The sequence below is a fragment of the Aythya marila genome, assembly GCF_965140915.1.
Source record: "Aythya marila genome assembly, chromosome: 29".
Classification (NCBI taxonomy): Eukaryota; Metazoa; Chordata; class Aves; order Anseriformes; family Anatidae; genus Aythya; species Aythya marila.
In genome coordinates this window covers 2,666,967-2,690,355 of record NC_139070.1, presented here as the reverse complement: position 1 = coordinate 2,690,355, position 23,389 = coordinate 2,666,967, and the positions used below count along the sequence as shown (strand labels likewise).

General features: G+C 71.1%; 3 protein-coding genes across 5 annotated transcripts; all 3 read left to right on the top strand.

Annotated features, from left to right (window-relative positions):
* The first annotated feature begins 43 nt into the window (after positions 1-43).
* NECTIN4 (nectin cell adhesion molecule 4) lies at positions 44-9,975 on the top strand. Of its 2 annotated transcripts, XM_082780892.1 has the most exons (9): positions 44-299; positions 3,619-3,972; positions 4,607-4,897; positions 5,495-5,609; positions 6,419-6,582; positions 7,617-7,764; positions 7,880-7,958; positions 8,397-8,501; positions 8,931-9,975. In XM_082780892.1, exons 1-9 carry the CDS (start codon positions 227-229, stop codon positions 9,177-9,179), a joined length of 1,578 nt encoding a protein of 525 aa, XP_082637018.1. In that variant the 5' UTR covers positions 44-226; the 3' UTR covers positions 9,180-9,975. The 2 variants fall into 2 exon arrangements, with proteins under 2 accessions (XP_082637018.1, XP_082637019.1); XM_082780893.1 differs by lacking the exon at positions 4,607-4,897.
* A 506-nt stretch (positions 9,976-10,481) lies between these two features.
* ARHGAP30 (Rho GTPase activating protein 30) lies at positions 10,482-17,150 on the top strand. The gene is made up of 12 exons (XM_082780874.1): positions 10,482-10,946; positions 11,461-11,563; positions 12,631-12,775; positions 12,894-12,976; positions 13,056-13,163; positions 13,269-13,396; positions 13,489-13,627; positions 13,832-13,932; positions 14,021-14,098; positions 14,616-15,068; positions 15,158-15,360; positions 15,865-17,150. The coding sequence occupies exons 1-12, from the start codon at positions 10,838-10,840 to the stop codon at positions 17,143-17,145; spliced, it is 2,931 nt and encodes a 976-aa protein (XP_082637000.1). The 5' UTR covers positions 10,482-10,837; the 3' UTR covers positions 17,146-17,150.
* Positions 17,151-17,657: 507 nt separating this feature from the next.
* Positions 17,658-23,119, top strand: USF1 (upstream transcription factor 1). 2 transcript variants are annotated; one of them, XM_082780924.1, is made up of 11 exons: positions 17,658-17,730; positions 19,206-19,281; positions 19,374-19,423; positions 19,560-19,672; positions 20,559-20,660; positions 20,745-20,937; positions 21,479-21,566; positions 21,657-21,715; positions 22,205-22,299; positions 22,558-22,686; positions 22,761-23,119. In XM_082780924.1, the coding sequence occupies exons 2-11, from the start codon at positions 19,274-19,276 to the stop codon at positions 22,848-22,850; spliced, it is 927 nt and encodes a 308-aa protein (XP_082637050.1). In that variant the 5' UTR covers positions 17,658-17,730; positions 19,206-19,273; the 3' UTR covers positions 22,851-23,119. The 2 variants fall into 2 exon arrangements, with proteins under 2 accessions (XP_082637050.1, XP_082637049.1); XM_082780923.1 differs by having other exon boundaries at positions 19,554-19,672.
* Positions 23,120-23,389: the final 270 nt, after the last annotated feature.

The following is a 23,389-nucleotide window of genomic DNA, read 5'->3' as shown; positions in this document are numbered from 1 at the left end:
CCCGCCCCGCCCCGTCCCGGCTCCGAGCTCAGCACCGGCCCCGGCCCCACCGCCGCGCACGGCCCGGAGCCGCCCGGTTCGGCCCGGTGCAGCCCGGTTGGGTCCGGCCCGGCCCCGTCCGGTCCGGTCCGGTCCGGTTCGGCCCCGTTCCGCTCGGTTCGGCCCGGTTCGGCCCGGATGGTGCTGGCCGGGAGCCGAGCAGCGCCGTGAGCCCGCAGGTGTCCGCATGGCCCCCCGCGGGATGCGGCCCGGGACGCCCGTTCAACTCCTCCTCCTCCTCCTCCTCCTCGCCGCCACCGGTAAGGGACGGGACCGGCACCGGGGGCACCGGGACCGGACCGGGGGCAGCGGGGCCGTTCCGCGGGACCGAGCCCCTGCGGGCGGGGAGCGGCACCGGGAGCGGCACCGGCAGCACCGGTTGCTCCGGGAGAGGGGGGGGGGGGCGGGCCGGGGCTGGGGCCGGGGGCACCGGTACCCCCGGGGCTGGGGGCGGAGCGGAGTGGGGAGGGGGGGGGGGGACACACGCGTGTGCGTGCCCGTGAGTGGGGGCACACGAGGGTGCCTACGTGGGTGCGCTCGCGTGTGCACCTGCGGCTCCGTGCACCTGCGGCCGTGCCCCCGGTGCCCGTCCCGGTGCCCCCGGTCCCGGTGTGTGTGCCCCGGGTGTCCCCGTGCGTGTCCCGGTGCCCCCGTCCCGGTGTGTTCACGCCCGCGTGTCCGTGCGTGTGTCAGCGCCGTGGGTGTGCCCCGGGTGGCCCCGGCTGCCGCTCCGGTGTCCCGTCTCCCCCCCAAAAAAAAAAACCGACCGTGGCGGGGCTGGGGGGGACAGAGGGGACGGGGACGTGGCAGGTTGTGGGGGGACAGGATCGTGGGGGGGGACACGGTGGGGACGGGGCTGATCCCTTTGGGGACATCAGGGCCGGGGGGGGCAGGGCTGGGGGCGTGGGGGTGCGGTGGGGACGGGGGGGAGCGAGGGGGGACGTGAGGGGGGGACACAATGCTGGGGGGGGGACAGGGCTAACCGGTCTGAGGCCACCGTGGGAACGGGGCCGTCCCCTCTGGGGACACCCCAGGGCTGTCTGGGAAGGGACATGGAGGGGGGGGGGAGGACACAGTGCACACCCCCAGGGTCCCCCCCATTGTCTCCCATTGTTCACACGTGGGGGGGGCACTGGGGGTGCTGGGGAGGGGACGGGGACACCGGGCTCAGCCCCTCGAGGTGGGCGCTGCACCCACGGGTGCTGCTGGGGGGGGGCACGATGCCCTGCCCCCCACCCCCACCTGCCGTGCCTCAGTTTCCCCACTCGTGCAGCCCCCGTGGGAACGGGCTGGGTGCTGCTGGGGGGGCGTCACCGTCACCATGATGGGTGCTGAGCCCCCCCCAGCCCCCTCCCCAACCCAGGGCTCGGCTCGGGGGGGGATTCCGTGATGGGGGGGGTGGCACAGAGTGGGGCCAGCCCCGAGGTGTGCAGTGTGTGCAGGTGTGAGCAGGGGGGGGGACGGGACACACGTGTGCGTGCTCACTGTGCTGGGAGCCCCCCCGTGCGTGCTCACACGCGTGTGTGCTCATCAGCTGGGGGGGGCACACGTGTGTGGCATGTCCCCAGCGGGGCCGCACGGACGTGCAGGGGGCACGACCCCACGCGGGTGCGGGTGCCACACGCACAGGGGAGCCCGTCCCGAGCGCAGCCCTGGATGCGAAGGCGCGGCCGGCCTTGCACACGCGTGTGCCCCCCCCCCGGGACCCCCCAGCCGTGCCGGCAGGCCCGGGGCCGCATCCTGCCGCGGCGCCGAGGCGGTGACCCCGCGGGAGCCGGTTGAGCCGGTTCCCGGCCCCGTTCCCACGCGCTCGGCCCCGTTGGGTGGGGACGCCCCGCGGCGGGGGCCCGCTGCCAGCGCCGCCGCCACCCCCCGCCGCCGCTGGGACCCCGCCGTGGATCCCCCAGGAGCCCCCCGGCTTGCGCGGGGGCTTGGCCGCAGCACCGGGGGAAACCGAGGCAGCGGGCGTCGAGCGCCGCCGGGGGGGTGGCGAGAGGGCCGGGATCCAGCGACCGGGGCAGCGCGGCGGTGACGAAGAGCCCGGCAATTAGTTAATTAATACGTCGACTAATCGAGGGTGGTGCGAGGTGGTGGTGGTGGGGGGGGGGGTGGCAATTAAGGCCGGTTTAATTAAAAGCCGTGGGGGGCTCGGCGGGGGGCGGCGGCGGGAGCCCCCGCGGTGCCGGTGCTGGTGCCGGTGCCGGGGGCGGGAGGCTCCGCAAGCCGCGGCAGCGCCCGGCATGTGCGCGGGCCGGTTGGGCTGGCCTCGCAGGCACGGCCGCTCCCCGCCACGCCGCCCGCCCGCGCGCCCGCCCCGCCGAGCGCTGGGTGGGCCCCGCGCATGGGAACGCCGCGGAGGGCGAGCTGCGAGTGTGCCCCGGCGCGTGCAAGGGCCGGGAGGGGGCCCGCGGGTGTGCCAAAGGGGGCACGAGCACGGCCGACGTGCCCGAGATGAGTGTGTCCCCGTGTGAGGGTGTGTGCAGCCGTGCGTGGCTGTGTCTGAGTGGGTGTGAGTGTGTCTGAGTGTGCCCCCGTGTGCGTGAGTGTGTGTGAGCGCGTGCAAGCGTGCAGGAACGTGCCCCAGTGGGTGCTGCCGTGCACAAGGGTGTGCACACGTGGTGAGCAGCTGTGAGCGCACGGAAGCTTGCACAAGCACTCCTAAGTGTGTGAGCATGCCAGTGACACCTGAGTGTGTCCAAGTGTGCACAAGGGTGTGCAAATGTTTATAAAGCATGTACAAGTGTGTCTGAGTGTGCGCCAGCACCTCTGTGCATGTGCAAGCACGCCTAAGCATGTGTGAGTGTGCCCCAGCATGTGGAAGCAAGCATGAGCACATCCAAATGTGCATGAGCGTGCCCAAGCATGTGAGTGTACACAAGTGTACTTGAGAGTGCATCGGTGTGTCCGAGCACGTGCAAGCACGCCAAAGCATGCACGAGCGTGCCCTGCCATGCCTGAGCACGCACAAATGTGCACAAGCGTGCATAAACATGCTGAAGCACGCGTGGATGCGTGTGAGTGCACACACATGAGCGTGTGGAAGCTGGCAGTAGGCGTGAGCACATGCACGTGCCCAAGTGTGTGTGAGTGCACCCAGCACCTGAGAGCACACCCAAGTGTGCCTGAGTGTTTGTGAGCACACCCAAGCCTGTATGTGCGTGCACGTGTGCCTGAGTGTGTGTGAGTGCATTCAAGCATCTTGGAGCGTGCAGCCGTGCCCAGGCGTGCTTGAGCATTTGTGAGTGTGTCCAAGCATATGCAGGTGCATGTCTGAGCGTGTGGAAGTGTGCACAAGTGTGCCTGAGCGTGCACAAACGCACTGGAGCACGTATAGGTGTGCCCAAGCCTGCGTGTCCGAGCTACCCCAACTGTTGCACAAACATAGACAAGTGTGCCCGAGTGCGAGTGCAAACACAAGCGTGCCCATGTACACTCAAGCAGATAAGAGCGTGCACAAGCGCGTGCAAGCACGCCTGCCTGCGCGAGTGCACCTGAGCGCTGGTGAGCGTGCAACGCCGTGTCACACCGGCGCCCCGTGGCGAGTCCCGAGGCGCCGGTGCCACCCTTGGGTGCCCGCAGGTTGCCGGTCGGGGGTGGTGGAGGTGGAGCGCAGCGTGACGGCGGTGCTGGGCCAGGACGTGGTGCTGCCGTGCCGGTACCGGGCGCAGGAGGGCGAGCAGGTGGTGCAGGTGACGTGGCTGAAGCGGGGCCCAGCGGGGCACAGCGCCGAGGTGGCCGTGCTCAACCGGCAGCACGGCGAGCACGTGCAGGACGCCTACGCGGGCCGAGTGCTGCGGCGGGCGCCTGGCGCGCTGGAGGACGGCGCCATCGTCCTGCGCAACGCCGTGCAAGGGGACGAGGGCGACTACGAGTGTCACCTCATCACCTTCCCCATGGGCAGCTTCGAGGGGCGCCTCACCCTCAAGGTGCTCGGTGAGTGCCTGGTGGCGGGTGGAGGGCGTGGGGTGATGGGGATGGGGATGGGGCAATGGGCGCAGGACAATGGGGTGGTGGGCATGGGGTGATGGGGATGGGGCCATGGGGTTGTACGCATGGGGTGATGGGGATGGTGGGCACAGAGACATGGGGTGATGGGGCAATGGGTATAGGGTGATGGGGTAATGGGCATGGGGCCATGAGGCAATGGGATGATGAGCATGGGATGGTGGGCACGGGGCAATGGGATGGTGGGAATGGGGTGATGGGCATGGGACAATGGGGTGGTTGGCATGGGACAATGGGCATGGGGTGATGGGCAGGGGGCCACAAGACAATGGGTATGGGGTGACAGATGGGGAATGATGGGGGTGACAGGCGTGGGGTGATGAGGTGACAGGCACGGGACAGTGGCTGATGGGCATGGGGTTGACGGGTACAAGGTGATGGGCATGGGACAATGGGACAAGGGGTGAAGGGCAGAGGGCAATGGCTATGGGGTGGTGGGCATGGAGGGGAGGGCAGCGTGCCATGGGCAGGGGGGGCAAGCCGCGGGTGCTGGGCGAGTGGTGCTGGGGCCAGCCGCAGGCCCTGGGCTTGGGGCTCTTCGGTCTGACGCCGCCGCCCGCAGTGCCGCCGCTGCCCATCCTGAACCCGGGGCCGCCGCTGGAGGAGGGCCAGGGCCAGACGCTGGCGGCCTCGTGCACGGCGGAGGGCAGCCCCGTGCCCTCGGTGCGCTGGGAGACGGAGGTGCGGGGCACCAACACCACGCGCCGCTCCGTGCACTCCCGCTCCGCCTCCGTCACCAGCGAGTTCTTCCTGGTGCCCGGGCGCAGCATGAACGGCAAGAGCCTCACCTGCGTGGTGGCACACCCCGGGCTGCGCCACGAGAAGAGGATCACGCACCAGCTCAGCGTCGCCTGTGCGGCACGGGGACCGGGGGGGGCGTTGGGGACACGGGGACCATGGGGTGGCACTGGGGACGTGGATGGCATTGAGGGCATGGGAGGTGCTGGGGGACACTGAGGGCATTGAGGGATGTGGGAGGCATTGAGGGCATGGGGACACCAGGGACAGCAAGGGGCATGGGGGGACACTGGGGACATGGGGGGCATCGAGGGACATTGGGGGGACTTGAGGGCGTGGGGGACACGGGATAGCAAGGACATGGAGGGTGCTGGGGGAGATGGAGAACGTGGGGGACACGGAGGGACAGGGGACACGGAGGGGCATGGGGGGGTTACGGGTGTTGGGGACACAAAGGACACAGAAACTGGGGTGGGTGGGGAGCAGGGGGGGCAGCGGGACACAGGGAGCCTGAAAGGCTTTGGGGACATGGAGGATGGGGGCGTTGGGGGCATGGGGGGGCTTTGGGGACCTCGGGGATGTGATGGGCACAGGGGACACATAGGAGAGGGGGTGCACTGGGGACTTGGGGGGCCCTGGGGTGACGGGGCAGGGAGGGGTGTCACCGCCTCGTCCCCGCCTGTCCCCTCACTGTCCCCTCGGTGTCCCCCAGACCTGTCGGACGCCTCGGTGCTGGGGCACTCGGAGGAGTGGGCGGAGGGCATGGAGGGGGCCACGCTGACCTGCCTGGGGGACGGCAACCCGCCCCCCACCTACAACTGGACACGGTGAGGCCATCGCCTGGCCCCTGCGCCCAGCCTCGTCCCCGCCGTGTCCCCCCTGGGGGTCGGTGGCCCTGCTGTGTCCCCTGCTGGTGGCCCATGTGCATGTCCCTGTCCTTGTGTGTGGCTGTGTCCCTGCCGTGTCCCCTGCCCGTGGCTGTGCACCCGTGTCCGTGTCCCTGCTGTGTTCCCGTCTGTGCCCGTGTCCCCCCACCCACGTCCTTGTCCCTGCTCCGTTCCATGCCTGTGTCCCCCCATCTCTGCCCATGACCCTGCTGCGTCCCCCTGCCTTTGTCCCCGCAGTGTTCCCTGTCCCCTGTCACTGCTGTGCCTGGGTCCCTGCTGGGTCCCCTCTTTGTCCCTGCCATTTCCCCTGTCCCTGCCATGTCCCCCTGCTCTGTCCCCATGTCCCTGCCGTGTCCCCTTTTGTCTGTCCCCATAACCCTGCCGTGCCCCCATCCCTGCTGTGTCCCGTCCCTGCCATGTCCCCTGCCTGAGTCCCTGCTGTGTCCCCTTTTGTCTGTCCCCGTGTCCCCGCCGTGCCCCCAGCCCCATCCCAGCTGTGCCCGTGTCCCCTCCGCGTCCCCCTGCCCGTGTCCCTGCCCGTGCCCGTCCCGCCGTGTCCCGCCCGGGCGTGCCGGTGCCGCTGCCCCGCTCGGCGGCGGGCGCTGCAGGTCTGGCCGTGCCCGGGCAGGCCCCGCGCCGGCCGGGGCTGGGCGTCAGCACCGCGCACCCGTGGGAACGGCGCCGGGCTTTGATGCCGGCAGCGCCGCGGCGCCCGCCCGGGCACGCCGACGCTCACCGTGCCCCCGCAGGCTCAACGCCCCGCTGCCCGCCGGCGTGCGGGTGAAGGGGGACACCCTGGTCTTCCAGCGGCCCCTCGCCGCCGCCGACGCCGGGGACTACGTGTGCCGCGTGGCCAACCGCGTGGCCACCAAGGAGGCGCGGGCCAACGTCAGCGTCAAGGGCAGGGCGGCAGGTGGGCGGCTCGGGGGGACCGGGGGTGCCGGTGGCGGGGGATTGGGGGGGTGCTGTGGTGTGGGGGTGCCGGTGCTTCTGTCTGTCTGTCTGTCGGTCCAGCCTTGCTGCCGTGTCCCTTCCCAGGCTGTCAGCCCGGCTGTCTGTCCCTCTGCTCCTCCCTGCCCTCTCTCTCCCCATCCCTCCGTCTGTCCACCCCCAGCTGCTCCTTTCCGCCCGTTCTCCAATTTGTCCATCTGTCCATACGTCCATCCATCCTGCCCCCCCCCCACATCCTTCTGTCTCCGGACTTATCTGTCCTTCTGTCTGTCCGCCCACCCGTTAACTCCACGCCACTTCACTCTTTTCATCCTCTGCTTGTTCTTCTATCCATTTGTCCATCCCTCCGTCCATCCATCCCTGTCATCTCTCTCTGCCCATCCACGTCCCTCCGCGTCCCCCACCCACCCCCGTGTTCACCCTCCACCCGTGCACCCGCTCCTGTCCCTCCGCTGACCCAGCCCTCTCCCCGTGCCTGCTCCGCCCTGCTGCTCATCGTCCCGTCCGTCCACTCATCCTCCCAGTGCCTGCTCATCCTTCCGCCCATTTTCCTGCTCAGCTGCCTACTCACCTGCCCGGCCCTCCCTCCATGCGCTCACCTCTCCGTGCGCTCACCCCTCCAGCCATGCACTCATCCCTCCATGCGCTCACCTCTCCATGCACTCATCCCTCCGTGCACTCATCCCTCTATGCGCTCACCTCTCCATGCACTCATCCCTCCGTGCACTCATCCGTCCCTCCCTCCATCCCTCCGTGCGCTCACCCCTCCAGCCATGCACTCATCCGTCCCTCCACCCCCCACCCATGCGCTCATCCAGCCACCCAAAACCCCAGCCACGAACTTGTCCTTCCGTCCATGCGTTCATCCATCCACCCACGTGCTTCATCCCTCCACCCCTCACCCCGTCCGTCCGTCTGTCCTTGCCACGTTCTCACCCCCCCCATCATCTTCTCGCCCCCTCCTCGCCGCGCCCACCCCCCTGACCCCCCCCATAGAGAACGAGGTGCGCAAGGTGGACCTGGTCTCTGCCTCGGTGGTGGTGGTGGGCGTCATCGCCGCCGTGCTGCTCTGCGTCCTCGTCGTCGTCGTCGTCGTCATGACCCTCTACCACAAGCGCAAGACCAAGCGCATCTCGGAGAAGTAGTAAGAGCCGGGCCGAGGGGCACAGGGGGGTGGGATGGGGGGGTGCTGGGACCCAGTGGGACCCCGTGGGGCCCGGTGGGACCCCCGGTGAGTTGCCGTCGCGCTGTGCCCGCAGTGAGGAGGAGCTGACGCTCACCAGAGAAAACTCCATCCGGCGCCTGCACTCCAGCCACAGCACCGACACGCGCACCCAGGTGGGCACGGGGGGGCACGGTGGGCATGGGGGGGCCTGGGGTGGGAGGTGGGGGGTCCTAGGGAGGGAGTCTTGGGGTACAGAGGGTGCCGGGTGCTGGGGTGCGCACTGGGGTGCTCGTGGGGCTGTATGGTGGGACGTGGGGCATTGGGGTGCTGGGGGTGCGGGGTGGTTGGGTGCCCATGGGGCCAGGTATTGGGGTGCCCATGGGGTGTTGGGGGCTTTTGGGTGCCCGTGGGGTATTGGGGTACGTGGGGGTCTGGGTGTTTGGGTGCGTGGGGTGCCCTTGGGGTGCTGGGTGGTTTTGGGTGCCCGTGGGGCTGGGTATTGGGGGTCTGGGGGTCTGGGTGTTGCGGTGGTGGTTGGTGGTGCTGGATGGGCACTGGGGGGCCGAGGGGGCTCCCGTGCCATCCCCGGGGGTCCTCACGTGGCGCTGCAGCTGGAGGAGACGCTGCAGCTGCGTGCCGAGAGCCGGCAGGGCAGCCTGCGGGGGGACAGCCTGCGGGGGGACAGCCTGAGGGGCACCAGCATCTGCTCTGCCATGGTGAGCACCCGGGGGGTGTCAGGGGGCTCAGGGTGGGGGGGGCATGGCGGGCAGCGCCTGCACAGGGCTGCAGGAGCGTGTCCTCCCCTGTGTGTGTGTGCAGCCCCCTCCTCGTGTGCAGCCCCCTTTCATGGGCGCAAATCCCCTTGGACATGTGCATGCCCCCCCTCAGCGCACACCCCTCCATCTGTGCGTGCACCCCACTTTCACTCACGCCCCCCCCTTTTGCATGTGTGTTCCCGTCCGTGCACACAGACCCTTCACTGCACGCACCTTGCAGTCCCCGTCCCCAACGTCCCCATCCCCGGGCACAGCAGCACCCCAGCCCCGTCACTGCCCCTGGGACAGGGGCCACATCCCCGGGGGCGGGTGGCAGTGGGACCCCCCACCCTGCCCCGTGTCCCCTCACCCCGACCCGTGTCCCCGCAGAGCGAGGAGGCCGAGGGCCGCAGCTACTCGACGCTCTCCACGGTGCGGGAGATCGAGACGCAGACGGAGGTGCCGGCGGCCCCGCTGCTGCCCGCCCCGGAGGGCAAGGAGCCGAAGGAGGAGGAGGAGGACAGCGGGGACAACCCCATCAAGCAGGCCATGACCCACTTCGTGCAGGAGAACGGCATGCTGCAGGCCAAGCCCACCACCAACGGCATCTACATCAACGGTCGCGGGCACCTGGTGTGAGCGCGGCGGCGGCGGCAGGGGCCGGGCCGGGTGGCGGGGCCGGGGGGGGGGACGCACACGGGACCCCCGTCCCCTCTGCGGCTTCCCCTGCTCCGCCGCCACCCGCCCGCCGGCCGGCTCGGGGCTCGGTCCCCAAACGCCGCCCTTGCTGCTCGCCCCGTGCCCGGGACATGCACTGCGCCCCAGGAGGGGGCTCCGGCCCCCGCCCCCCTTGCTGCTGGCACGAGGTTTGGGGACACGCTGCGCCCCGCTTGGGGACAGCAGCAGCAGGACAGAAGGGAGGTGACCGCAGCGCCCAGGACCCACGGGCGCCGGAGCCGCCGGGCACCCGCGGGCGCGGGGACATGGGGACGCGGGACCCCACGGACAGACGGATGGGCAGGAGCCCCGGCGGGGCTCAGACCTCCCCCCCCCCCCCCGAACATCCCTTCGGACTCTGGGTCGGCTCCTTTCCGCGCGCAGCTCTGGGGGACCCCCGGGGGTCCCCGCTCGGGATGCGGTTCGCCGGTGGCACTTGGGACGCTTGTGTCCCCTCCCCGATCCCGGCTGTCCCCTTCCCCCCATGGCACAGACACGTCCCCCCCCCGTCCCCCTCCCACCCCAACCCCCCGAACCGGGGCTCGCCCGTCCCACCCCGCACCCCCAGACCCTGCCGAGGGGCCCCCCCGAGCCCGGGGCTGGCGGCGGGGGTCCCCATGGGGCCGCTCGGCCGGGGGTCCCGCTGTACATAGAGCCCCAGCGTGTACATACCTGTACAGGACGGGGGTCCCCGTCGCCCTTTCGTATCTGCACTGCTGGTTTTGTAAATAAATCCCGCGCGGGACCCTGGGACCGAGCCTTGCCTGCCTCTGCTCTTGGCTGGGTCCGCGTGCAACACCCGGGTGTGCCGCTGCTTGTGCACGAGTGTGCAAGAGCCTCTGGGGCCGCACACGGGCACGGTCTGCACCCAACTGGGGGACGTTGGTGCGAGCACGTGCCCGAGCGTGCAGAACCGTGCACGGGTGTGCGGATGAATGCAAGGGGGTGCGCAGAGGTGTGCAGAACTGCACGAGTGTGTGCAAGCATGCAGAGCACAACAAGGACGCATGAGTTGTGTGTGAGCATGGGTAAGTGCACAGGACCGCCTGTGAGCAAGCGTGCACGAGTGCACGAGCATGTGTGAGCCTGCACAAGCGTGCGTGAGCCTGCAGAGCATGCATGAGCGTGTGCGAGGATGCACGAGGCCCGGTGCGGCTGCCCTAGTGCTCAGCCCCGTGTGCGAGGCCGCCCGAGTGTGCACGGCCACCCGCTGCCGTGAGCCGCGCAAGGGCCACGCGCACGGCCCCGCGCGAGGGCGGCTGCGCCAGCGCCCCCGGGAGAGCGCGGAAACGCGCGGCCCGCGCCCTGCCCTGCGGTTTCGACGCGCCGAGGAGCAGGAAGCGGCCTCGAAGGCGGCCGCCGCCTTCCTGCCCCCGCCAGCGGGGCGCCCCGGGCCCTCGAGGCTGCGTCAGGGCCCCGGGGCCGCGGCACTTCCTCCCCGGGGCCGCTTCCGCCCGCTGCCGCCTGCCCCCGGCCGCGCTGGGGCTTTGGGCGCCCCGCTCCCCGCTCGGGGCTCCTCCTGGGGCTGGGCCCCGCCATGGGCAGGATCTGACCCCGCCGGGGGGGTCCCCGCCGCCCCCATGTCGCTGGCGCTCAAGGCCCGGCAGAAGGCGAGGCGCAAGGGCGGCGCCAAGGAGCGGGTTTTCGGCTGCGACCTCCTCGAGCATCTCCAGCAGTCGGGGCAGGATGGTAAGCGTGGGGAGCGGGGGTCCTGCGCTGGGGGGGGTCCTCCTCAGGGCCCCCCCGCTCCCCCTCCATCTCGCCCGTCCCCGGGGGTCGCCCCCCAGCCCCGTCCCCGTGCCCCCCAGCGGAAGCGGGGAGGGGACGGCGGTGACGCTCGCCATGCGGTTGCATCACCGGGGCTTGAGCAAGCGGCGGAGCTGGGGCGCATCCCGCACAGGGCCCCCCCTGAGATTTCGGGGTTCCCCCAGGGCCGGCGTTGCCCGATCCAATCTCAGCTCCCCGCTGCGCCCCCTGGTTTGGAGGGGGTGAGGCCCAGGGGCTCGGCGGCCTCGTCCCCAGGTCCTGGTGGTCCCAATCTGGACATGGGGAGCGGTGGCACCGTGGGGACACCGCCGCGGAGGGGACCCGCTCCCTCCTGCCACCCCCTGCGCTCGCTGGGGACAGGGCCCGGGGCCTTGGGAGGGGTCTGGGGGGGCTCCGTGGGGGGCTGATGCCGGGCCCGGGGGTGCCCGTCCCGCAGTGCCCCAGGTGCTGAGGAGCTGCACCGAGTTCGTGGAGCAGCACGGGGTGGTGGACGGCATCTACCGCCTGTCGGGCGTCTCCTCCAACATCCAGCGGCTGCGGTGAGCGGGGCAGGGGGCTGGGGAGGGGCTGGGGAGGGGTAGGGAGGGGCTGGGGGGCAGGGGAAGGGGCTGGGAAGGGGATATGGGGTGGAGATGGGGACCAGGAGGAGAGCGGAGGGCGGGAGGTGGGGATGGGATGGAAATGGGGCTGGGAGGGAGCGGGATGGGGATGGGAGCTGAGGGGATGGATCTGGGGAGGGAGAGGGGTCTGGGACCAGGAGGGAGGGGAATGGGGGTGGGGTGGAGATGGGGCTGGGGGGAGAACTGGGGTCAGTTTTCCCCTCTCCTCCCTTCCCTCAGCTCTGCCCTCCCCTATTTCCCCTCCCCATCACCGGGGTGTTTTGTCCTTCCACAACCCCCTGGGGGGGGCACCCCTGGGTGCCCCCAGCGTCCCCGTGTCCCCTGCACCCCCAAGGCTCCCCAGCACTGCCAGCATCCCCAGTGCCCCCAGTTTCCCCAGCATCCCCCACATCCCTGGTGTCCCTCTAGCCTGGGTGTTTCCAGCGTCTCCAACATCTCCATGTCCCCAGGGGTCCCCAAATCCCCGTGTCCCTGTACTTCTGGCACCCCCATTGTCCCCAAATCCCCCTGTCCCCAAATCCCCATGTCCCTCTATTCCTGGCACCCCCGTTATCCCCAAATCCCAGTGTCCCTGTACTTCTGCCACCCCCATTGTCCTCAAATCCCCACATCTCTGTGTCCTCTGCATTGTCCTGTCCCCAAATCCCTGCATCCCTGTACTCCTGGCACCCCCCATTGTCCCCAAATCCCTATGTTCCTGTATTCTTGGCATCCCCAGTGTCCCCAAATCCCCACGTCCCTGTACCCTCTGCATCCACCTGTCCCCAAATCCCCATGTCCCTGTACTTCTGGCACCCCCATTGTCCCCAAATCCCTGTGTCCCTCTATTCCTGGCATCCCCCTGTCATCCCCCCATCCCTGCATCCACGTCCCCGTGTCCCCGAGCACTCCCCCGGGACGCTGTGCAGGGCGCGGGGCTGGGGTCAGCCACGTCCCCGTCCCCATCACCGCCCGTCCCCGACGATCCGTGTCCCCCCCACGGGCAGGCAAGAGTTCGACAGCGAGCGCTGCCCCGACCTGCAGCGGGACGTCTACCTGCAGGACATCCACTGCGTCAGCTCGCTCTGCAAGGCGTATTTCCGCGAGCTGCCCAACCCGCTGCTCACCTACCAGCTCTACGACAAATTCGCCGTGCGTCCCGCTGCCCCCGGCCCCGGGGGGGGGGGGTTCCCAGGAGGGTTGGGGGTCCCCAGGAGGGGTTCCCCGGGAGGTGACCCCCTCCGTGACGCCGTCCCCGTGCCCCCCGCAGGACGCGGTGGCCATCCAGATGGAGGAGGCGCGCCTGGTGAAGATCAAGGAGGTGCTGAAGGAGCTGCCGGCGCCCCACTATAGGTACTGGGGGGGGGCCAACCCCTGTCCCCGTGTCCCCAAAATGTCACCGCCAGCCCTAAGGTGTCCCCACACCCCGCAGGACCCTGGAGTTCCTGATGAGGCACCTCCTGCACATGGCATCCTACAGCAGCCAGACCAACATGCACGCCAGGAACCTCGCCATCGTCTGGGCCCCCAACCTCCTGCGGTGAGCCGGGGGGGGGGGGAGAGGGAACGGCCCCGGATTTTTGGGGTGCGGAGCTGTTGGGGGGGGGGGAGCAGGGCAGGGAGCTGGACCCCGTCCCCGTGGCAGGTCGAAGGACATCGAGGCCACCGGCTTCAACGGCACGGCCGCCTTCATGGAGGTGCGCGTCCAGTCCATCGTGGTGGAGTTCATCCTCACCCACGTGGAGCAGCTCTTCGGGGACGCCCCCCTCTGCGGTACGTCCCCACGGGGCTGGGGGGGGGATGCGGGGACAGAGGGGGGGGTGACAGGGGGATGCCCTGACCCCCCCCATCACCCGGTGCGGCAGGCGGCGAGGCGGCGCGGCGCTCCCGGCTGCTCCCCGGGGACGGGCAGGCCCCCTACCACGTCCCGGCCGTGCTCAGCCAGGGCGATGGCCCCCCCCCGATCCGGCCCTACCACACCATCATCGAGCTCGGCGAGCACAGGTAGGAGCTGGAGGGGTCCCTGCGGCCACCGGGGTCCCCGTGGGCACCGCTGGGTGACCCCTGCACAAGTGTGAGCCCCTAAACTGGTGGCCGTGGGCATGCAGCGAGCTCGAGCGTGCACAGTGAGCGTGCACAATGAGTGTGCACAATGAGCGTGCACAATGAGTGTGCACGAGTGTGCACGCTGACGCCGCTGCCCCGCAGGAGGAAGGGCTCCCTCAAGGCCAAGAAGTGGAAATCCATCTTCAACCTGGGCCGCTCCAGCCACGAGGCCAAGCGCAAGCTGGTGAAGACGGAGGAGAAAGGTTGGGGCGCCCGCCCTGGTGTTGTCCCATCCCCCCCCCCGTGTCCCCCCCGGTGTCCCCAGCCCCTTTTTCTTTCCTCCCTCCCCAGAGGACAAGTGCGGGAAGCTGAGCTTGCGGCCGGCCAAGAGCATGGACTCGCTCAGCTCCGTGCCCTTCGGTGGAGAGGGTAAGGGAGGTGCCGCGGTGCCGCCAGGACACGGTGACACCGCTGTCCCCGTCCCGCTGCCCTGCCACGGCCACGCGGAGGGGGCTGGGGGGGAGAAAAGGGGAGAAAATGGGGCTGGGGGGGCAAAAATGGGGCAAGGGGGGAGAAAATGGGGCAAGGGGGGGACGGAGAGGGGAGAGATGGGGATGGAGAGGGCAGGATGGGGATGGAGAGGGGAGGGATGGGATGAACAAGACAGGGATGGGACGGACAAGATGGGGATTGTTGTGGTGGAGAAGAAAAATGGGGATGGAGCTGATGAGGATGGGGACAGAGGGGCAGGGACGGTGCTGGGCAGGGGACAAGGATGGGGATGGAGGGGACGAGGATGGGGACAGAACGATCAGGGGGCAACGGGGCAGTGATGGACGAGCCGAGGGCCGTGGCCCCCGTCCTCTGGCTCGGCACCAGCCCCTGTTTTGGGGAGCCCCGGGGCCGGGGGAGCCTGGCCCTGACTCCAGCCCCCCGCCGGGAGCAGAGGACCCCCGGCTCAGCACCACGTGCTCGGTGAAGCAGCCGCCGCAGCGCAGGGAGAGCTTCGACACCTGCCCCTCGCCGGGGCCGGCAGAGCCCTTCCCCGCGCTGCAGGAGAGCCCCGAGGAGAAGCCGAAGGCGCAGGAGGAGCTGCGGGGGGGCCCCGAAACGGAGGGCGAGAGCGGAGCCAGGTCGGAGCCCAGCACCCCCAAACCGGGCCGGGCGGCGCTGCTGGGGGCCGGGGGGGGCCGCTCGCCCGCGGCCACCCGCAGCCGCGCCGAGAAGTGCGGGGGGGTGCACATCTCCGGGCCCTTCTCCGTCACCGTCCCCTTCCACATCACCTCCAACCTCTCCCGCCTGACGCGGGGGCAGCCGTGCCCGGCGCTGGGCTCCGCCAGCCCCCCGCCGACCGCCCACCGCAGCGCCGGGGAGCCCGCAGCCCCCGAAATCCCCACGGGTGAGATATTTGGGGATGGGACAGACCCGGTGACACCGGGGGGGGGGGGGGTTTGGGTAACCCCCCCTGACCCTCAGGGTGTCTTCCAGGGGAGGCGAAGGCGGCGGAGGAGACGCGGCTGTCGCTGGAGCTGCGCGACTCCTTCGCCTTCCTGGACAGCCAGGACGCGGGGCTGGAGCACGGGGACGGGGACGGGGATGCGGCGGGACGGGTGCCACCCGGGGGCAGCAGCCTCGAGGACGGCGACGGGTTCCTGGCCCTCGAGGAGGGCATGGAGGGCGGCTTCATGAACGTGAGCCGGGGACGGCGGCACCGCGAGGGGGGCTTGGGGGGCGAGGGAGGGGAAAATGGAGGAGACGGGATGGTGCTGGAGGGCACAGGGGTGGTGACAATGGGATGGGATGGTGCTGGGGGGCACAGGGGTGGTGGCAATGGGATAGGACGGTGCTGAAAGGCACGGGGATAGGGACAAGGGGACAGGATGGTGCTGGAGGGCATTGGGATGGTGACAATGGGATAGGACGGTGCTGGAGGGCACAAGGGTGGTGACAATGGGATGGGATTGGTGCTGGAGGGCACGGGGATAGGGACAAGACGGGACAGGATAGGGACAAGAGGGGACAGGATGGTGACAAGGGGATGGGATGGTGCTGGAGGGTGTGAGGATAGGGACAAGAGGGGACAGGACGGTGCTGGGGAGGGCAGGGCGGTGGCAGGCTGGCTCTGGGGGCCGTGCCTCACCTCGCTGGGGGTCTCGGGCACGGCCATCACCCCCCGTCCCCCCCGTCCCCCCCAGCCCGGGGAGCCCCCCGCGGAGCAGCCGGGCAGTTACCTGTCCATCGAGGAGTGCATGGACGAGGAGCTGTTCTACATGGCGCCCAGCGGCTCCGAGCCCGAGGACGCGGCGGGGGACAGCGACTCGGACGACATGTTCCTCAGCGCCCACGACGAGCTCAGCCCGCTGGCGGCCGAGCCCCCCGCCGAGCCTGGGGGGGTGGGCACGGGCACGGTGTGGGGGCCGCCGAGCCCCCCGGTGCCGCGGGACACGTCCCCATCGCCGGCGGGGGAAGAGGCTCCGGGTGCTGGGGAGCACGGAGGAGCCCCCCCCGGGGATGCGGAGGAGGGGGGGGCGTCAGGATGGCCCCCGGAGGAAGAAGAGGAGCAGGGGGGGGGCAGCGGGGAGGGGACCCCCGGTGGTGGCTGCAGCCTGGGGAGAACTGAGCCAAGCCCCCAAACGGGGCCGGGGGCTGAGGCAGGAGCGGAGCCGGCTCCCGGTGCCCCAGACGGGGAAGTGGAGGAGGACGGGGCCGGCGCTGAGCCCCCCGCACCGGAGCAGCCGGGGCAGGGGTCCCGCGCGCCCCCCCCAGCTGAGGAGCCCCCCCCACAGCCCGCCGAGCCCCCGATCCCCGAGGCTCCCTCGGAGGCTCTGCCCCCACCGGGATCCAGCCCCGAGGAGGGCTCGGGTCCCCCCATGGCCCTCACCCCGCAGCCGGGGGCCGCTGGCGGGGCCCATCTCGCCCCCGAGCCCCCCACCCCCGGCGGGGCCGTGCTGCGCCGCGACGGCAGCGCCCCGGTGCGCCTGGCCGCCCGCCTGGTGCGGGTGCAGCAGGCCCGCTCCGTGCCCGTGGTGCCGCCCAAGCCGCAGTTCGCCATCGTCCCCCCGGCCCTGCGGCCCAGGACCCTCCCGGCCGAGGGCGCCGACGCCGCGAGCCCCCCCCCAAAAACCGGGACGGCTCCCGGGAGCCCCGTTGGGGAGGGGGCGGCGGGGCGGCGGGCGGGGTGGCGGGAGGGGGGCAGCGTCTCCTTGGACGGTGCCGCCGGTGCCGCGGGCGAGCGGCAGCCGGTGCGGAGGATGCAGACGTACGGCGGCGAGGAGCAGGCGCCCGGGGCCACCAAGGCGCTGCCGTTCCAGCGGGCCCCGCTGCGCCCCCGCCTGCTGCGGCCCCTCAGCTGCGTGGCCGCCCCCCAGGGCCCCCCTCAGCGCGGCCGCACGGGCCCGGCGCAGGAGGAGGCCGGGGAGGCCCGGGGCACCGCGAGGAGGCCGCTGGGCGCCGAGGGGGCGGCGGGAGAGCGCTGACGGGAACCGGGGAGCGGGGGGGGGATAACGGGGGGGGGGGTGGGGGGCGAGCTGCCGTGAATAAAGGCTCAGGGCTTCGTGATGGCTTCGTGTCCTGTGGTACAACATGGCGGCCACCGGGGTGGCTTCATGGAGGGGGGGTTTGGGGGGGGTATGAGGTGATATCGCGGTGGGGAGCGGGGTGGGGGAGCCGGGGGGGGGCGCCGCGGTTGGCAGAGGGGTTGGATTGTGGGGGGGCGCTCCGGGAGAGGCTGGGGGGGCGCTGCCCGCTTCCAAGATGGCGCCGCCCTCAGCCAAGATGGCGGCGGGGGGAGTGTGTGTGTGTGGGGGGGAGCGCCGCGCTTCGCCGGCTAAGATGGCGCCGGGCGCGCCCTGAGATGGCGGCGGGGGGAGGGGGCGGGGAGGCTTTGCCCGGCTCCAAGATGGCGGCGGCGGCGGCACAGAGACGGCGGCGGCGTCCCCGGCCCAAGATGGCGGCGGGGGCGGGGCGGGGCGCGCTTCCGCCCGGTTCCGCCATGGCGGCGGGGCGGCGCCGTGCGCATGTGCGGGGCTCCATGGCGAGACAAGGGGCCGAGCGCGCTCAGGGTAAGCCCCGGGCCCCGCCGGGCCCCGCCGCCGCCCCCCCCCGCCCCCCGGCCCCGGGGCCGCCCCCCCCCGCCGCCCTGCCCCCCCCCGGGCCGCCCCCGGCCCCCCCCGGGCCGCCTCCGCCCCCCCCCCCCCGCTCCCCTTCTCCCCCCCCCTCCCTCCCGTTCCCGTTCCCCGCCCGGTCCCGGTGCCCCCCCCCCGCTGCCCCCCCCCGGTTGTCACCCCCTGTGTCCCCCCCCCCGGCCAGGCCCCCCCCCGGTGCCCCCCGGTGCCCCCTCCGGGCCTGTCACGGCGCCCCCTGACAGCCCCGTGCCCCCCCCCCGCCCTGTGCCCCCCCCCCGGTACCCCTTGCCCCCCCCTCCTCCCCCAAATTGTCACCGCCCTCCCCAATTTGTCGCCCCCCCATCCTGTCACCGCCCCCCCCAAGCTGTCACCCCCGCCCAATCCTGTCACCCCCCAAAATTGTCACCCCTCCCCCCAAAACTTGTCACCCCCCCCAAATTTGTCACCCCCCCCATGGAGTCCCGGGGGGGTCCCTTTGCTTTGGGGGGGTCGCAGCCGATCGGTCCCAAAGGGCCCATTTTTGGGGTACCCCCCCCCCTCTTGTGGCCTTGGCCCCGAAGTCACCCCAAAACCCGAGGGAGGGGGGGGAGAAGGGAGGGGACACACGGCGGGGGGGGGGGCGCTGCCACCACCCCCCCTGGTGACAGCCCCGGGATGTGAAACGGGGCCACCCCAAAATGGAGCCGCCCCCGGGGACACCCCCGGGAGGTGACACGGGGGGGGGGGGAGGTGACACTGGGGGGGGGGCGGAGGGGACCTGGGGCTGTTTTTGGGGGGCTTCTGCCCCCCCCCCAACCCCCCTGGGCTGTCCCCAGGCTGGAGCTGGCCCTGTCACCTCCCTGGTGGGGGGGGGGGGGGTTGGTGGCCGTGATGGGGGGGGGGACGGGGATGGGGACGGGAGGTTTGGATGTGTCGGGGGGGGCTCTGGGGCTGTGTCCCCACGGCCCCTGTCCTGTGTCCCCCCCTCCCTGTGTCCCCGTGTCCCCATCCCCTGCCCCACGTCCCCTCTCCGTGTCCCCATATATCTGTGTCCCCATATCCCCCATTGCCATGTCCCCTTGTCCTGTGTCCCCCCCCATCCCCCTGTCCCCATCCCTGTGTCCCAACGTGCCCCTATCCCCACATCCCCTTCTCCTGTGCCCGTCTTTGTCCCCAAATTCCCTTGTCCTGTGTCCCCATGTCCCCTGCCCCCTGTCCCCCATCCCCATATCCCCTTGTCTCATGCCTGTCACCCCCCTGTCCCCCATCCCCCTGTCCCCATGCCCCTGTCCCCATGTCCCCCATTCCCTCCTGTCCCCATCCCCATCCCCATTCCCTTCTCACCATGCCCGTGTCCCCATTTCCTTGTCCCCCTGTCCCCGTCCCCCTGTCCCCGTCCCCCTGTCCCCGTCCCCATCCCATCCCGGTTCCAGGCTGACCCCCCCGGCGCTGAGCCGCACCCCAGCAGCCGCCGCCCTCTGATGCCCGGCGCAGCGGAGCGATGAAGGGGTGAGTGCCGCCCCCCCCGGGGGTAAAATCCCAAATCGGGGCAGGGTGGGGGGGGGCTCAGTGACCCCAAAACGCCACCCTTGTCCCCGCAGGCAGCAGAAAGCAGCCGAGACGGAAGAGGGCACGGTGCAAATCCAGGAAGGTGAGGAGGGGGTGGGGGGGGCTTCTCTGTCTGAGGGGGGGGCGCAGGGGTCCCGGGGTGGGGGACGGGGGCCGGCTGCGGGGTCCCCGCCCCGCTATGGCCCCCCCCCCCGCCACCTTCCCGCCCCAAGGTGCAGTGGCCACGGGCGAGGACCCCACCAGCGTGGCCATCGCCAGCATCCAGTCGGCCGCCACCTTCCCCGACCCCAACATCAAGTATGTGTTCCGCACAGAGAACGGCGGCACGCAGGTACGGGGGGCAAAAGGGGGGGGCAAAGGGGGGGGCACCGGGACCCCTCCGTGGGGCAGCCGGGGGGAGAGGGGTTGGGTTTGGGGGGAAACGGGGATGTGGGGGGGGGGTGGGGTCTCCCCATGGGGAAGTGGGGAGGAGAAGGGTTGGGTTTTGGGGGAAATGGGGTCATGGGGGGGGCATGGTGACCCCTCTGTGGGGCAGCTGGGGGGAGAGGGGCTGGATTTTGGGGAAAAGTAGGGACGTGGGGGGCATGTGGGGTCCCCTCCATGCAGAAACAGGGAGCAGAGGTGTTGGGTTTTGGGGGAAAACGGGGATGTGGGGTCTCCCCATGGGGTGGCAGGGAGGACAGGGGTTGGGTTTTGGGGGAAAATGGGGTCATGGGGGGGACATGGTGACCCCTCCTTGGGGCAGCTGGGGGGAGAGGGGTTGGATTTTGGGGGAAAGTGGGGAAATGAGGGGGACATGGGGTCTCCTCCATGGGGCAGCTGGGAGGAGAGGGGCTGGATTTTGGGGGAAAAGCAGGGACGTGGTGGGCATGTGGGGTCTCCTCCGTGGGGAAGCAGGGAGGAGAGGGGTTGGGTTTTGGGGGAAAACGGGGACATGGGGGGGACATGGTGACCCCTTTTTGGGGCAGCTGGGAGGAGAGGGGCTGGATTTGGGGGAAATGGGGATGTGTGGGGCACACAGCGACCCCTTTTTGGGACAGCGGGGAGCAGAGGGGCTGGATTTGGGGTGGTGGGAGCGGGGGGAGCGGCGTGCCTGGGTGCTGCTCCCCGGCAGGCTGCGGGGCTGAGCCAGTGCCATGTGTCCCATCCCATCCCATCCCATCCCCTCCTGTCCCTCCTGTCCCACCCCACCCCGTCCCTCCGTCCCCCCCCCGCAGGTGATGTACCGGGTGATCCAGGTGGCGGACGGGCAGCTGGACGGGCAGACCGAGGGCACCAGCGCCATCAGCGGCTACCCCGCGGCGCAGTCCATGACCCAGGTGGGCGCCGCGCTCGGGGGCCGGGCCGGGGGCGACCCCGGGGGGCTGCGCGGGGACACGGCTGTCACCGTGTCCCCCCCCCAGGCCGTCATCCAGGGCGCCTTCACCAGCGAGGATGCGGTGGAGACGGAGGCCGCGGCCACCGAGACCCACTACACCTACTTCCCCACCGCCGCCGTGGCCGACAGCAGCACCTCCGCCGGCGCCGGCACCACGGCCACCGCGGTCGTCACCACGCAGAACTCCGAGGCGCTGCTGGGGCAGCCCACGCCCACGGGTATGGGACAGGGGACAAGGGACAGGGATGGGGATGGGGACAAGGGATGGGGGCAGGGAGGGGGGGAGAATGAAGGTGGCTGTAGGGATGGGGATGGGGGTGAGAATGGGGAGGAGGGTGGGGACAGTAGGGGGCTGCAGGTGATAGTGGGGACAAGGGGTGGGGATAAGGGATGGGGACAGGGACAAGGCATGGGGACAGGGGACAGGGATGGGGTGAGAGTTGAGGAGGCTGTAGGGATGGGGATAAGGGTGAAAATGGGGATGAAGGTGGGGAGGAGGGTGGGCATGATACAGAGAATGTGGGTGGCAGCAGGGACAAAGTTGGGGACAGGGATGGGGACAAAGATGAAAATGGGGATGGAGATGGGGAGGAGAATGGGGACAATATGGGGAATGCGGGTGACAGTGGGGACAAAGTTGGGGACAGGGATGGGGATGGGGCAGCTGCCAGCCCCCACTGGGGGTGTCGCAGCCACGGCCCCTTTTTGGGATTCCCCGCGCTCCCCGCCTGACCCCGTCTCTCGTTTGGGGCCGTTCAGGGCAATTCTTCGTGATGATGTCACCGCAGGAGGTGCTGCAGGGGGGGGCTCAGCGCTCCATCGCCCCCCGCGCCCACCCCTACTCCCCGTGAGTACCGGCGGGCGGCGGGGGGGGGGCTCGGCAGCGACGTGAGGGCCCCCCCCTGCCAGCACCGACCCCTCCACTCCCCCCCCCCAGGAAGGCAGAGGCGCCGCGGGCCACCCGGGACGAGAAGCGCCGGGCGCAGCACAATGAAGGTACCGGGGGCTGGGGGGGGGTCGGGGGGGTCCGGGGGGGGCTGCGGCATCCCCCTGGGGCTTGGGACCCTCAGGGCAGTTAGGGGCAGAGCTCTGATGGGAGCGCTGTAATTAGTGGAGGGGGGCAGGGCCTGGTGATTAAGCTCAGGGCTGGGGGGGCACCTGGGGCTCTGCTTCCAGTCCAGAGCAGCCGGCAGGACCCCAACCCGTGGCCAAAACCGGAGATTTTTGGCTGTTTTGGCCCCAAAACTGCTGGACCCCGAGGGCAGAGCATGGAGCACCCCGGGGCCGGCAGCACCCACCCTGCCCACCGCCCCTGTCCCCCCCACAATTGGGGTCAGCACCCCCCTGTGCACCCCATGGGAGGCAGGAGGGGAGCAGGGAGACCCCCGGCAGGGTCTGTGCTGTGGGTGGGGGGTTCCCAGCGCTGCCCCCACTGAGGGGTCTCGGGGTGGGGGTGGGCTCTGACGCCCCCCCCTCCCCTCGCAGTGGAGCGCCGGCGCCGGGACAAAATCAACAACTGGATCGTGCAGCTCTCCAAAATCATCCCCGACTGCTCCATGGAGAACACCAAGTCGGGGCAGGTAGGGGGCCGGGGGGGGCGCGAAGGGGCTGGGGGGGGCGCGAAGGGGCCGGGGGGGCACAAAGGGGCCGGGGGGGGTGCAAAAGGGATGGCGGGGTGGGGGCAGCGGGGCAGGGATCGGGGTCCCGCATCCCTTGGGGGGCCCTGGCTGTGGGGTGGGAGCTGGGACCGGGTCCCGGTGTCCCCTGGGGGGGTCCCGGTGTCCTCCCAGGGGATTTTCGGGTCCCCCCGTGACGCCTCGTGTCCCCCCCCCCCCCAGAGCAAAGGGGGGATCCTGTCCAAGGCCTGCGACTACATCCAGGAGCTGCGGCAGAGCAACCACCGCCTGTCCGAGGAGCTGCAGGGCCTCGACCAGCTCCAGATGGACAACGAGGTCTTGCGGCAGCAGGTGGGTACCGGGGGGGGGTCCGGGGGGGTCCCCTGCACCCTGCCTCATCCCTGTGCCCCCCCCCTCCACGGCAGGTAGAGGAGCTGAAGAGCAAGAACCTGATCCTGCGCACGCAGCTGCGGCAGCACGGCGTGGAGATCGTCATCAAGAACGACAGCCACTGACTCAGGGGGGGCCGGCGGCCACCGGCAGCCCCCCCGCGGCCGCCTCCCGCGCTCCAAAGCGCCCCCCCGCCCCTCCCCCGCCCGGTGTGACATGAGGAGCCCCCTGTCCCCGTCCCCATCCCCCCCCCACTTTGGTTTGTGTCCCCCCCCCCCCAGTCTCACGTCCCCGCGCTTCGTGCTCACGCTCTCGGCCAGGCGGGCGCCGGCCCCGCTGCCCCCCCCCAGCACTGCCTGGACCCCCCCCCCCCCCCCCCAGCCTGCGCCCCCCTCTCCGGGTGTCACCCTCACCCCTCATTTGTCCCCCCCCCGCCTCCCCCCGGGTGTCACCCCCCCCGGGTCTCACCTCTCCTGGGGGCTCCGGTGGCTCTCGCCCCCCCCTCCCCAAATTCTTCCCCCCCCCCCCCCGGGGTCCCCACTGGGGTGCGGGGTCCCTGGTGCCGCGGCCCCCCCCTGTTCCTCCTCCTGCCCCCCCCCCCCCCCCCCCCCGCCTGCTGCAGCTGGCCCGGCCCGGCAGGCCCAGACTTTTTTTTAAAAACTCT